Raw genomic sequence first — 13230 nt, forward strand, 5'->3', positions numbered from 1 at the left:
AATGAGGCGTGCGTGTCCTTATTTTTATGGTTACAGGTTGATGGTGATTGCCCTGTTCACAAAATTAAAAACTCTGCCGTCGTCTCGTGGAGTTAATGCACTGACAACGCAATATGTGGTTTTTACTCCACATTTGGATTAAAACGCCAGCTGGACCCTCGCCTAACCCCCCCTCCCCCCCTCTCCCTCCAACTCAAAACCAGGGTTGTCTCGTTCAAAGTCAACCTCTCCATCTTTTGCAAAGGGTGCAAGTGCAGTTGTAATGAAGCATTCCCTGTGACCAGGCAGGTAGGATTGAACATTGGACAAAGACTGGTGGAGGAGATCAAATTGGTGCATGTAGGGGAATGATCAGCCTGCATTTCAGTACAGATAGCCACTCCAGTTAGCCTCCCTCCCTCCCTCCCTCCCTCCCCACACACAAACACACACACACACACACAGCACAGCACAGCGAGCCGCCGGCAAGAGCTAGCTCGCCGCTCTCTGCTCCGGCTCCGGCAGTCAAGCGGGCTGCTTGTGATGATAATGTGATGATCTTGTGTGCAGAGGCGGACGTGGAGACGAGCTCTGCTGGCCCTGGCTGATGAGTGCGAGGAGCCTGCCATTCATCTGAAGCGGCAGATGCTCGAGTAGGGGGACCTGCGAGTGAATCCTGTATATATATCCCCCCCACCACCGCGCACACACACACACACAGCAGAAGAGCAGAGCAGAGCAGAGCAGAGCAGAGAAGAGAGACTCCGAGCAGCAGCAAGCGCTCTCCTCTCTCATCCTCTCTCCCCGTCCTCTCTCCTGTCTCCCCATCCTCTCCTCTCCCATCCTCTCTCCTCTCCCATCCTCTCTCCTCTCCCATCCTCTCTCCACTCCCATCCTCTCTCCACTCCCATCCTCTCTCCACTCCCATCCTCTCTCCACTCCCATCCTCTCTCCTCTCCCATCCTCTCTCCACTCCCATCCTCTCTCCACTCCCATCCTCTCCTCTCCCATCCTCTCTCCTCTCCCATCCTCTCTCCTCTCCCATCCTCTCTCCACTCCCATCCTCTCTCCACTCCCATCCTCTCCTCTCCCATCCTCTCTCCTCTCCCATCCTCTCTCCTCTCCCATCCTCTCTCCACTCCCATCCTCTCTCTCTCTCCCATCCTCTCCTCTCCCCTCCTCTCCCATCCTCTCCTCTCTCTCTCTCTCTCTCTCTCTCTCCTCTCCCATCCTCTCTCTCTCTCTCTCTCCTCTCCCATCCCCTCTCTCTCTCTCTCTCTCTCTCTCCTCTCCCATCCTCTCCTGTTTCCCCATCCTCTCTCTCCTCTCCCATCCTCTCTCTCTTCCTCTCCTCTTCTCTCCCTCTCTCTCTCTCTCTCTCTCTCTTTCTTTCTCCTCTCCCATCCTCTCCTCTCCCATCCTCTCCTCTCTCTCCCATCCTCTCCTCTCTCTCTCTCTCTCTCTCTCTCTCTCTTTCTTTCTCCTCTCCCATCCTCTCTCTCTCTCTCCCATCCTCTCCTCTCCCATCCTCTCCTCTCTCTCCCATCCTCTCCTCTCCCATCCTCTCTCTCTTCCTCTCCTCTTCTCTCTCTCTCTCTCTCTCTCTTTCTCCTCTCCCATCCTCTCTCTCTCTCTCTCCCATCCTCGCTCTCTCTCCCATCCTCTCTCTCTCCTCCCGGAGGGGCCCGGGCGGGATGGATTTGAAAGGTGAGCCGGAGGTGGCGGCGGCGGAGGGTCGCCCCCCCCGCAGCGTGGTGGCATTCGCCGGCAGCTCCACCCTGCACGGGATCGGCCACATCTTCACCCCGGGGCGCCCGTCGCTGAGGCGGGCCGTGTGGGCTCTGGCCTTCCTGGGCTCCCTGTCCTTCCTCGCCCACGTCCTGGTGCAGAGGGTCCGCTACTACCTGGAGTACCCGCACGTCACCAAGCTGGACGAGGTCAGCGCCTACAACCTGACCTTCCCCGCCGTCACCGTCTGCAACCTCAACGAGTTCCGCTTCAGCAAGATCACCAAGAACGACCTGTACCACGCCGGCGAGCTGCTGGCTCTGCTCAACAACAGGTTCGAGATCCCCGACCCGTACGTGGCGGAGAAGCACGTCCTGGACGTCCTGGTGGAGAAGGCCAACTTCGGCAACTTCAAGCCCAAGCCCTTCAACATGAGGGAGTTCTACGACCGCGCCGGCCACGAGATGAAGGACATGCTCCTGGACTGCAAGTACAGAGGCAAAGAGTGCACTCACCAGCACTTCCAAGTGGTGAGTACCTGCTGCCCATTACACTTCAGTGCAAAGTTGCTCTGGTTGGGTTTGTGTTTCTGGGTGCTCTTGTCTGGAGGTGCCCCTCCAGTTTTGTGTGGGGAAGGTGGGAGGGGGGATCTATGTCCCAAGCATTGCCCTGTGTATGCTCCCCGGTTGTTGATTGTGCTGGCTTTCAGTGCAAAGTTGTTCTGGTTGGGTTTGTGTTTGTGGGTGCTCTTGTCTGGAGGTGCCCCTCCAGTTTTGTGTGAGGCGTTTGGGAAGGTGGGAAGGTGGGAGGGGGGATCTATGTCCCAAGCATTGCCCTGTGAATGCTCCCCGGTTGTTGATTGTGCTGGCTTTCAGTGCAAAGTTGCTCTGGTTGGGTTTGTGTTTGTGGGTGCTCTTGTCTGGAGGTGCCCCTCCAGTTTTGTGTGAGGCGTTTGGGAGGGGAGGTGGGGGGGGGGGGGTCTATGTCCCAAGCATTGCCCTGTGTACGCTCCCCAGTTGCTGATTTTGACAACCCCCCTCCCCCCCATTCCTCCTCTTCTGGTGTTGTAAGGAGCAGTGTGTGTGTTGTTGCTATCTCTCTGGCCTTTCCTCTCTGTGTCACGGCTTGTGAGACATAGGTTTGTGAGGAGAGTGGACGAAAAAGTTTTTTTTTTAAACCAAGCAGTGTTCAAACTGAAATAGAAGCAAAATATCCATCTCGGGACAGGCTCTGGGTAGCAAGTGTTGGAAAATCCCTGTGTCAATGGGAGAAGGAGGCCTAAGACAGACTCCAGTCTCTCCCATCACAGCCAGGGCAGGGCTGCCTGAGGAGCAGCCAAGAACACATTTCAACAGAGCATGCAGCGAAAAGTGGAAGCTTATGATAGCAGTAAGCTACAATGTTACACATCTGCATGAAACCTTCAAAAACATTGAAGTGCAGGAGCATGGAATAACAATCAGCTTGTACATGCTGCAGTGTTTAGCACCAGAGATTCCCATCTTTGCAACACAGGGATTGAGGGTCTGAGATTTGCAGGTTACAATACAGGTGTGGTGCGGTGAGTTCCTACTGTAAACATGGGAGGGAGGGAGGGTGAGTCCAGCATTGAGGCCAAGGTGTGCTGTACAATCTTGAATCAAGCCTTCTCCGTAAACACGTCACTTATTTGCGGGGCTAGCAAGATATCTTACTTTGTTTAAAACTGAAATTGTACGTGTGTGTGTGTGAACAGTAGTGACTGTCATATATGTGGCATGTTGGTACTGCTGTGAATCACACTAATAAATCAGCTTTTCCACCCAGGCTAGCGACCTCAGTAGGGGATTGACAAGAACCTTATGTTTACAAGCTTTCTGTCATGTGCAATGCATCAGAATTCTTCTTTATGAAGAGCTGAGGAGGGTTAATTGTCAGGAGTAGATCATGTGCTTCTCAGCAAGATGTTTAGGTGCAGCCACCTTGCTTCACCTGCATGTGTTACTCAAATGAGATCTGTTTTTAAGTCAACATCAAACTTTGACGTAGACTTGGCCTCCCTACCTTTCTTTCTGCACCTCCAACAGAGGGCCTTGATGTGCCAGAACTATTTTCCTGTCTGCTATTGACTGGCTTCAATCGTTTTGACCTCGGAAAGTGAAAGCTATTAATTTACCGATAAGCCTTCGTAATTCTTCTTGAAACAATAAACCCCTGCCAGGGAAAAAATACAAGCCCAAGAATCTTTTCCGCTATTCAATATCCGGAGCGTTGCTATCCAGGCAGAGGTGACTGCAGTTTGCTGGATGGGGCAGTTGGTGGAGCAAAGCTTTGTCCTTGCGTTCCAAAGTAAAACTGGACATAGTCCCACAGCCTGCCAGAGGGGAACAATAAAATCTCAAAGCAGAATCAGAGATTTGTTTTCTATATCCCCCCTTCCAATATACTTTATTCATAAAATTTGCAATTATATAATCAAAATAACACCATTCACAATGCATCATTCCGTTTTGCTGAAACGAGTTCCATTATATCAGCATGTCACCCATTTTTCGTCCACATGCATTCCCAGAATGGGAAGTCCAATGGACTATTTGAGTTGGATGTTGCCGCCCTCAATCTGAGGGATGTGCTGGATGTAAGGGGGTTCTTCGTGATGTAAGGGAGTTCGACGACTCATTCTTCATGAAGCTCATCTCCAACGCACTGGAGGGATGATGTGCGTCTTGTCGCCCAAGGTTGGGGGTAAAGGGGAATTGAAAGGGCTGTCTCATAGCCACAAACTGGCTTGTTGAGCAATAATGAGAGTGCTCCTTTGCAATGGACGCAGTGAATGGTGAGCAGTGGGGTGGGGCACATGGACGGACGCTCGGGAACGTGCCTGGCGCCGTCGGCTAGGCGGGTGGGAGGGGCGCAGGATTGATTTCACGGTGACACCCTCCCCTCGGGAAGACTGCTTGGTGATTTAATCACAGGCCGACCACCGTTGTGGTGGGGCCTCATCAGGCGGAGCTTCCAGAGCCCCGTGACGAGGGGAGGAGGAGGCTTGGGTTTGGGATGGTCAGCATGTCGAGTCAGGATCCAGGAGTGAAATTCAGAGACACCTCCACAGTGGTGAACGTTTGGAACGTTTCCGTCAAATGGAAAGCCAATTTCTCAACAATTTCGGAGATTTCTCTTTAACCAGAGCTATTGAAGGATCAAGTGAAAAGGGCAGATATATGATTAGAATGCAGAGCGACTGTTATCTTGTTGGATGTGCAACAGCATCAAGTGGTCCCTCTGCTCCTGCTGCTGCGCCCATAAGTTTTTCCTGTGTTCCGAAGAACATAGATTGTCTCCCGTAATTCCTCCTCATTGGAAAATCTACCCACTGAAAACCCAATGAGGTGACCCAGCAAGAAAAGAGACGATCCCAGTTTCGATTCCTAACCTCCCCCTTGTTTCGATTCCGTACCTCCCCCTCTCTGCCAGTGCGATCAAAGTTAAGCATCGCCGAGGCTGGGCAAGGGCTAAGATGGCAAGGTTTGCCATCCTTGATCATCGTCACTGCTCGAGCTGTGCTGGAAGTGGGCACATGGATGTAGGTTGGAGCCAGCGGGCTGCTCCATGTCCTGCTGTGGTCTAAATGTCCTGCTGTCATCAGGCCTTGCACATGGAGCAGATGCAGCAGAGGTGGAGGCGGTGGTGTCTGAAATGGAGGGACTGAATCACTAAAAATGAAATAAAGTGCCTTCATATCTTGCTGGTTCAAAAAAATACATCACTGTCAAAAGGGAATTCTGGCTGCTATGATTATGTTTTCATAAATTCATTACTTTAGCTACCACATTTGAAATGAAATACAGAATATGACTGAAACCACCATTCATCTGTAATTATTGAAGAATTGCCCAGTGATTGATTGTTACAAAGCGATGACGTTGAGATTAAAAGTCTGATTTTTAAAAAAACTTGTAAACTCATGAGGGAAAGTTAACTTGGAGAAAGCAAGGCTCTGCTTAATAACATCGACAAACTGGTCCAGGGTAGAAGTAACAGAGATTCTGCTGCTTGAACCCCTTTATGTAGTTCCTCTCATTACAAGACACACATTTTGCCCAGAGACAGTATCTAACCCTGGCCTGATACAATCTACACCACAATTACCCTTTGTTGTATGTTTTGGTTAGCGTTTGAATTATACTCCATTGCACTTCACTGTATCCGCAAGAACGATTGTTGAGATGTCCCTGTGGTGGTGGCGAACATGGTTTCTGTGGCGTTAACTCAATTGCATAAGTGGCCTGGGCTTGATGTCAAAGGCTCTGCAAATCATCCCGCTAATCATTTAAATTAGCAAGGAGTTATGGCAACTGGTAATAGGTTATTGACAGACTTGTCGTTTCGAGATTGAAGGCAAGTTGGGGATGGGTTGGGCAACATCCTCATATTTTTTGTAACGTCTCCTGTCTTGTCATGAGAGATTACTTTTTAAAAATCTATACTGTTATCGTCGCGAACTTGTTTAATTTTGTAGTGAATAGTGGACGGAGATGAACATTAGCATGTGCATCACCATGCTGGGACGTTGAGCTTTCTGACCGCGTTCTATTATTTTTAACAGAGAGAGGCAAACACAGCTTCTGGTAGAATGCAACCTATTTAAGCAAAATATTATTTTAGGTTCCAGTCTTTTTTTAAAACCTCATGCAGGGATAAGTGCTAAAGGTGGCAGGAAGCAAGTAGCTTTGGAAATGTCACATTTATTTTTCTTCTCCCACCCGGTTTGCCCCTCCTCTTTGATGAGACCTCTGCAGAGAATCACTGTAAGCTGCAATGGCTGGCTTTCTCCTCAGACTGCTCGGTTCAGCTCCCGGGTTCAGACACTAGGAGGTGCTGCAGTTGTGGTATCGGTAATTCCACTGGTGCTTCAAAGCTGTATCCTTTACCATTTCCCCTGGCCCAACCTTCAGTGACCACTCCAATCCTATCACGATGGCTCTTTCCCGTTTTATTTTGTACTTTGCGCAAAGCATGCCTCTGGGAGGGCAGAAGGTCATCAGGTCATAGGAGCAGAATTAGGCCATTCGGCCCATCACGTCTACTCCGCCATTCAATCGTGGCTGATCTATCTCTCCCTCCCAACCCCATTCTCCTGCCTTCTCCCCATAACCTCTGACACCCGCACTAATCAAGAATCTATCTATCTCTGCCTTAAAAATATCCACTGACTTGGCCTCCAAAGCCGTCTGTCGTAAAGAATCCCACAGATTCACCACCCTCTGACTGAAGAAATTTCCCCTAATTTCCTTCCTAAATTCTGAGGCTATGACCTCTAGTCCTACTCTCCCACTGGACTCTCCCACAGGGGGAACAACATTGCATTCTGCAAGTTCAAATGAAATGATGCCGTGCTTAATTGCTACAGAAACATCTTCCAGGGTACAATCTTTATTAGAAACATAGAAAATAGGTGCAGGAGTAGGCCATTCGGCCCTTCGAGCCTGCACCGCCATTCAATATGATCATGGCCGATCATCCAACTCAGTATCCTGTACCTGCCTTCTCTCCATACCCCCTGATCCATTTAGCCACAAGAGCCACATCTAACTCCCTCTTAAATATAGCCAATGAACTGGCTTCAACTACCTTCTGTGGCAGAGGATTCCACAGATTCACCACTCTCTGTGTGAAAAAAAACGTTCTCATCTCGGTCCTAAAAGACTTCCCCCTTATCCTTAAACTGTGACCCCTTGTTCTGGACTTCCCCATCATCGGGAACAAGCTTCCTGCATCTAGCCTGTCCAACCCCTTAAGTTTCTATAAGATCCCCCCTCAATCTTCTAAATTCCAGCGAGTACAAGCCGAGTCTATCCAGTCTTTCTTCATATGAAAGTCCTGCCATCCCAGGAATCAATCTGGTGAACCTTCTCTGTACTCCCTCTATGGCAAGAATGTCTTTCCTCAGATTAGGAGACCAAAACTGTACGCAATACTCCAGGTGTGGTCTCACCAATGCCGTGTACAACTGCAGCAGAACCTCCCTGCTCCTATACTCAAATCCCCTCACTATGAATGCCAACATACCATTCGCTTTCTTCACTGCCTGCTGCACCTGCATGCCTATAGACAATAGACAATAGACAATAGGTGCAGGAGTAGGCCATTCAACCCTTCGAGCCAGCACCGCCATTCAATGCGATCATGGCTGAACACCCTCAATCAGTACCCCGTTCCTGCCTTCTCCCCATACCCCCTCACTCCGCTATCCTTAAGAGCTCTATCCAGCTCTCTCTTGAAAGCATCCAACGAACTGGCCTCCACTGCCTTCTGAGGCAGAGAATTCCACACCTTCACCACTCTCTGACTGAAAAAGTTCTTCCTCATCTCCGTTCTAAATGGCCTACCCCTTATTCTTAAACTGTGGCCCCTTGTTCTGGACTCCCCCAACATTGGGAACATGTTTCCTGCCTCTAATGTGTCCAATCCCCTAATTATCTTGTATGTTTCAATAAGATCCCACCTCATCCTTCTAAATTCCAGTGTATACAAGCCTAATTGCTCCAGCCTTTCAACATACGACAGTCCCGCCATTCCGGGAATTGACCTAGTGAACCTACGCTGCACGCCCTCAATAGCAAGAATATCCTTCCTCAAATTTGGAGACCAAAACTGCACACAGTACTCCAGGTGCGGTCTCACCAGGGCCCGGTACAACTGTAGAAGGACCTCTTTGCTCCTATACTCAACTCCTCTTGTTATGAAGGCCAACATTCCATTGGCTTTCTTCACTGCCTGCTGTACCTGCATGCTTCCTTTCAGTGACTGATGCACTAGGACACCCAGATCTCGTTGAACATCCCCTCTTCCTAACTTGACACCATTCAGATAATAATCTGCCTTTCTATTCTTACTTCCAAAGTGAATAACCTCACACTTATCTACATTAAACTGCATCTGCCATGTATCCGCCCACTCACACAACCTGTCCAAGTCACCCAGCAGCCTTATTGCATCTTCCACACAATTCACACTACCCCCCAGCTTAGTATCATCTGCAAATTTGCTAATGGTACTTTTAATCCCTTCATCTAAGTCATTAATGTATATCGTAAATAGCTGGGGTCCCAGCACCGAACCTTGCGGTACCCCACTGGTCACTGCCTGCCATTCCGAAAGGGACCCATTTATTCCCACTCTTTGCTTTCTGTCTGTCAACCAATTTTCTATCCAGGTCAGTACCCTACCCCCAATACCATGTGCTCTAATTTTGCCCACTAATCTCCTATGTGGGACCTTGTCGAAGGCTTTCTGAAAGTCGAGGTACACCACATCCACTGACTCTCCCCTGTCAATTTTCCTAGTTACATCCTCAAAAAATTCCAGTAGATTTGTCAAGCATGATTTCCCCTTCGTAAATCCATGCTGACTCGGAATGATCCTGTTACTGCTATCCAAATGCTCAGCAATTTCGTCTTTTATAATTGACTCCAGCATCTTCCCCACCACTGATGTCAGACTAACTGGTCTATAATTACCCGTTTTCTCTCTCCCTCCTTTCTTAAAAAGTGGGATAACATTTGCTATCCTCCAATCCACAGGAACTGATCCTGAATCTACAGAACATTGAAAAATGATCTCCAATGCTTCCATTATTTCTAGAGCCACCTCCTTAAGTACCCTGGGATGCAGACCATCAGGCCCTGGGGATTTATCAGCCTTCAGTCCCATCAGTCTACCCAAAACCATTTCCTGCCTAATGTGGATTTCCTTCAGTTCCTCCATCACCCTAGGTTCTCCGGCCCCTAGAACATTTGGGAGATTGGGAGATTGTACTTTCAATGACTGGTGTACCACGACACCCAGGTCTTGTTGCATTTCCCCTTTTCCTAATCGGCCACCGTTCAGATAATAGTCTGAATTATTAAACAGAGGATAAAGGAATGTTGCAGGCAGGCTGATGGCACCAGACAAGTTTGACTGATTTAATAATCTCCATGGCCAATGGAAAACGAGTGTGGGTTATTTGGCAATTCTGTGGTGAAATGTATTAAAATACAGTATGTACGTTTGCGGTAACTTTCTGAAAAGTAGATTGGAAATAATTTACCTTTTTAAGAAACACTGTAAAGATTGGAATACAGTTGTAATGCTTGCTTAGCATTGTAATTGGCTCATACATCACAAGAGACTTCTTGTTACTGCCCATGAATCACAGCCAGGGTAGTCTTGAAAAACATAATATTGTTAATTTATCAAGCAAACAGACTCCATTAATTTACAGACGGCAAGAACAAACTTTCACAGTCCCTGACAATGTCTGCAGTTATCAATATTCCACGCATGTGATGCCGTGACTTGTATCTTATGGTTTGGTTGTGGTGAGCCACGCCTGATGCAGTCAAGAGTGTTTAATCGTTATACTGTGTGTCCCGGATAGAACAATGACATTCTCACTTGCAGCAGCACAACAGGAAATGTAAACACAGTGCACTGTAAACGATATAATAAACGAGAGAAAAAAAGTTCAATGTGTGTATATATATACATACCCACCCATACATACATATATTATATATATATATTATATATATATATATAATATATTGTAGATGGAAGATAGACACAAAGTGCTGGAGTAACTCAGCAGGACAGGCAGCATCTCTGGAGGAAAGGAATGGGTGACGTTTTGGGTCGAGAGCCTTATTCAGACTCAAAGCTCTGAAGAAGGGTCTCGACCTGAAATGTCACCCACTCCTTCTCTCCAGAGATGCTGCCTGTCACGCCGAGTTACTCCAGCACTTTGTGTCCATCTTTGGTGTAAAACAGCATCTGCAGTTCCTCCCGACACAGAGGTCTTGCTGCCAACTGGCTGCAGGAGGCAATGGGTCGGGCAAGGAAGGACCCATTCCTTCTCTCCAGAGACGCTGCCTGTCTCGCTGAGTTACTCCAGCATTTTGAGTCTATCTTCAGTTTAAACCAGCATCTGCAGTTCCTTCCTACACACACATATTTATATATAATATATATATATATATATATAAAAAATATACGCACATATACGCACATATACACACACACACACACACACACACACACACACACACACACACACACACACACACACACACACACACACACACACACACACACACACACACACACACACACACACCTATATATATATATATGTACACACACATACGTACGGATAAAAAACAGACCATAATAAAAGTGCTAAAGTTATGATGTTGTCAAACAGCAACAGTTATTTTGTGCGAGAATGCAATTTGTTCCATAAAGCAATTTTTGTATGTCACCTTTGTAACTCTGTCTGTTAGGTCTGAGAATTCTAGATGCAGTTGAATCAAATATTAAGGAAGGTGGATGATAGCATTTAGAAAAACGTCACTGTAATCGAAACGTTCAGAATGACTCTGGCATATTTTTCTGAGTCACCAAACATCATTGGTGATGGAGTGAGCTGCCAGCGTGCCTTCTCCCAGGAAGCCTGGATTTAGCCCTGCCCTTACTGATTTGTACTGAGGTGCAGGGATCAATTCCCTTTACCTCCCCCCTCGACTCCATCCAAGGACCCCGACAGTCTTCCCAGGTGAGGCAGAGGTTCACCTGCACCTCCTCCAACCTCATCTGCTGTATCCGCTGATCCAGGTGTCAACTTCTGTACATCGGCGAGACCAAACGCAGGCTCGGCGATTGTTTCGCTGAACACCTCCGCTCAGTCCGCCTTAACCTACCTGATCTCCCGGTGGCTCAGCACTTCAACTCCCCCTCCCATTCCCACACTGACCTTTCTGTCCTGGGCCTCCTCCATTGTCAGAGTGAGGCCCAGCGCAAATTGGGGGAACAATATCTCATATTTCGCTTGGGCAGCTTACACCCCAGCGGTATGAACATTGACTTCTCTAACTTCAAATAGCCCTTGCTTTCCCTCTCTCTCCATTCCCTCCCCCTTCCCAGTTCTCCCACCAGTCTTCCTGTCTCCGACTACATTCTATCTCTGTCCCACCCCCTCCCCTGACATCAGTCTGAAGAAGGGTCTCAACCCGAAACGTCACCCATTCCTTCTCTCCAGAGATGCTGCTTGTCCCGCTGAGTTACTCCAGCATTTTGTGTCTGCAGGGATCAGGTGTTGCATTGTGATGAACTGAGCTTGAAACCTGGAGCTGTGTTGGTCAATATGAAGTAAACAACTGCAGATGCTGGTTTAAACTGAAGATAGTGTCTATCTTTGGTCAATATGAGCCTGTGCAATGTTGGTGGGCCAGTTAGTCCTGACTTTTTTCGGAAGGTGCAGTTTTGTCCTTGCATCTATGCTAAGGGTTTTTAAATGCAAAACTAGTTGTGACCTCGAGAAACAACATTTGGGTGGTGGGTGTATGGAACAATCTGCCAGAGGATGTAGTTGAGGCTGGGACTATCCCAACGTTTAACAAACAGTTAGACAGGTACTTGGATAGGACAGGTTTGGAGGGATATGGACCAAACGCAGGCAGGTGGGACTAGTGTAGTTGGGACATGTTGGCCAGTGTGGGCAAGTTGGGCTGAAGGGCCTGTTTCCACGCTGTATCACTCTGTGACTTGATGACTCTCTGACTCTATTTGTTGAGTTTGAGGTTTATCAACCAAGGAGGTTGCTTCATTAGCTTCATTTTTTATTTGCTTCTTTTGTCTTGAATATTGAGCGTGGCCTCAAATATCATTTAACAATTATGTTTGTGTGCACTTTGTGTTTGCCAAACCTTGCGGCCCTGCTTTTGTCAGACTTTTGAGCGAACTTTTGTTCCTGGTATATTCTTGCAGTGTTGAGAATGGATATTGACCATGTAAGCATGTCATGTTGCACTTCCACCCTCCCACCACTGGCTCCACTGTGGCACCCCAGCTTTGTGTTCCCCTCTTGGGCCCTTGGACAGGGCAACAAAGGAAATTCATCTTCATATTTCATATTTCCTTGTACCATAGAAGGAGGCCATTCGGCCCAAACAAATCTATGCCAGCTGACTGGAAATCTTCCTCATTAAAACAGTATAGATTTTTTTTTAGATTTAGATTTAGAGATACAGGGCAGAAACAGGCCCTTCGGCCCACCGGGTCCGCGCCGCCCAGCGATCCCCACACATTAACACTATCCTACACCCACTAGGGACAATTTTTACATTTGCCCAGCCAATTAACCTACAAACCTGCACATCTTTGGAGTGTGGGAGGAAACCGAAGATCTCAGAGAAAACCCACGCAGGTCACGGGGAGAACGTACAAACTCCATACAGTACAGCACCCGTGGTCAGGATCGAACCTGTCTCTGGCGCTGCATTCGCTGTAAGGCAGCAACTCTACCGCTGCGCCACCGTGCTGTCCGCCACCGTATAGCACAGTAACAATGTAACTATGGCCGACAATGTTTGCAGCGAACATGATGCCATGATAAACTAATCTCATCTGCCAGTATATGATCCATCTCCCTCCATTCCCTGTATATCCATGTGCCCATCTAAAAGCTTCTGAAACGCCACTATGGTATCTGCCTCCACCACCACC

General features: G+C 48.1%; 1 protein-coding gene across 2 annotated transcripts in view; it reads left to right on the forward strand.

Moving 5' to 3' along the window:
• Positions 1 to 500: 500 nt before the first annotated feature.
• Positions 501 to 13230, forward strand: part of LOC144612040 (acid-sensing ion channel 1-like) — a 655031-nt gene continuing 642301 nt past the window's right edge. Inside the window, exon 1 of one of the 2 annotated variants that reach the window (XM_078431520.1) lies at positions 501 to 2237. In XM_078431520.1, the coding sequence (XP_078287646.1) occupies positions 1674 to 2237 (564 nt within the window). In that variant the 5' untranslated portion in view covers positions 501 to 1673. The remainder of the gene's footprint in view (positions 2238 to 13230) is intronic. The other variant, XM_078431518.1, reaches the window with a different exon arrangement.

The sequence above is a fragment of the Rhinoraja longicauda genome, chromosome 42, assembly GCF_053455715.1.
Source record: "Rhinoraja longicauda isolate Sanriku21f chromosome 42, sRhiLon1.1, whole genome shotgun sequence".
Lineage (NCBI taxonomy): Eukaryota > Metazoa > Chordata > Chondrichthyes > Rajiformes > Arhynchobatidae > Rhinoraja > Rhinoraja longicauda.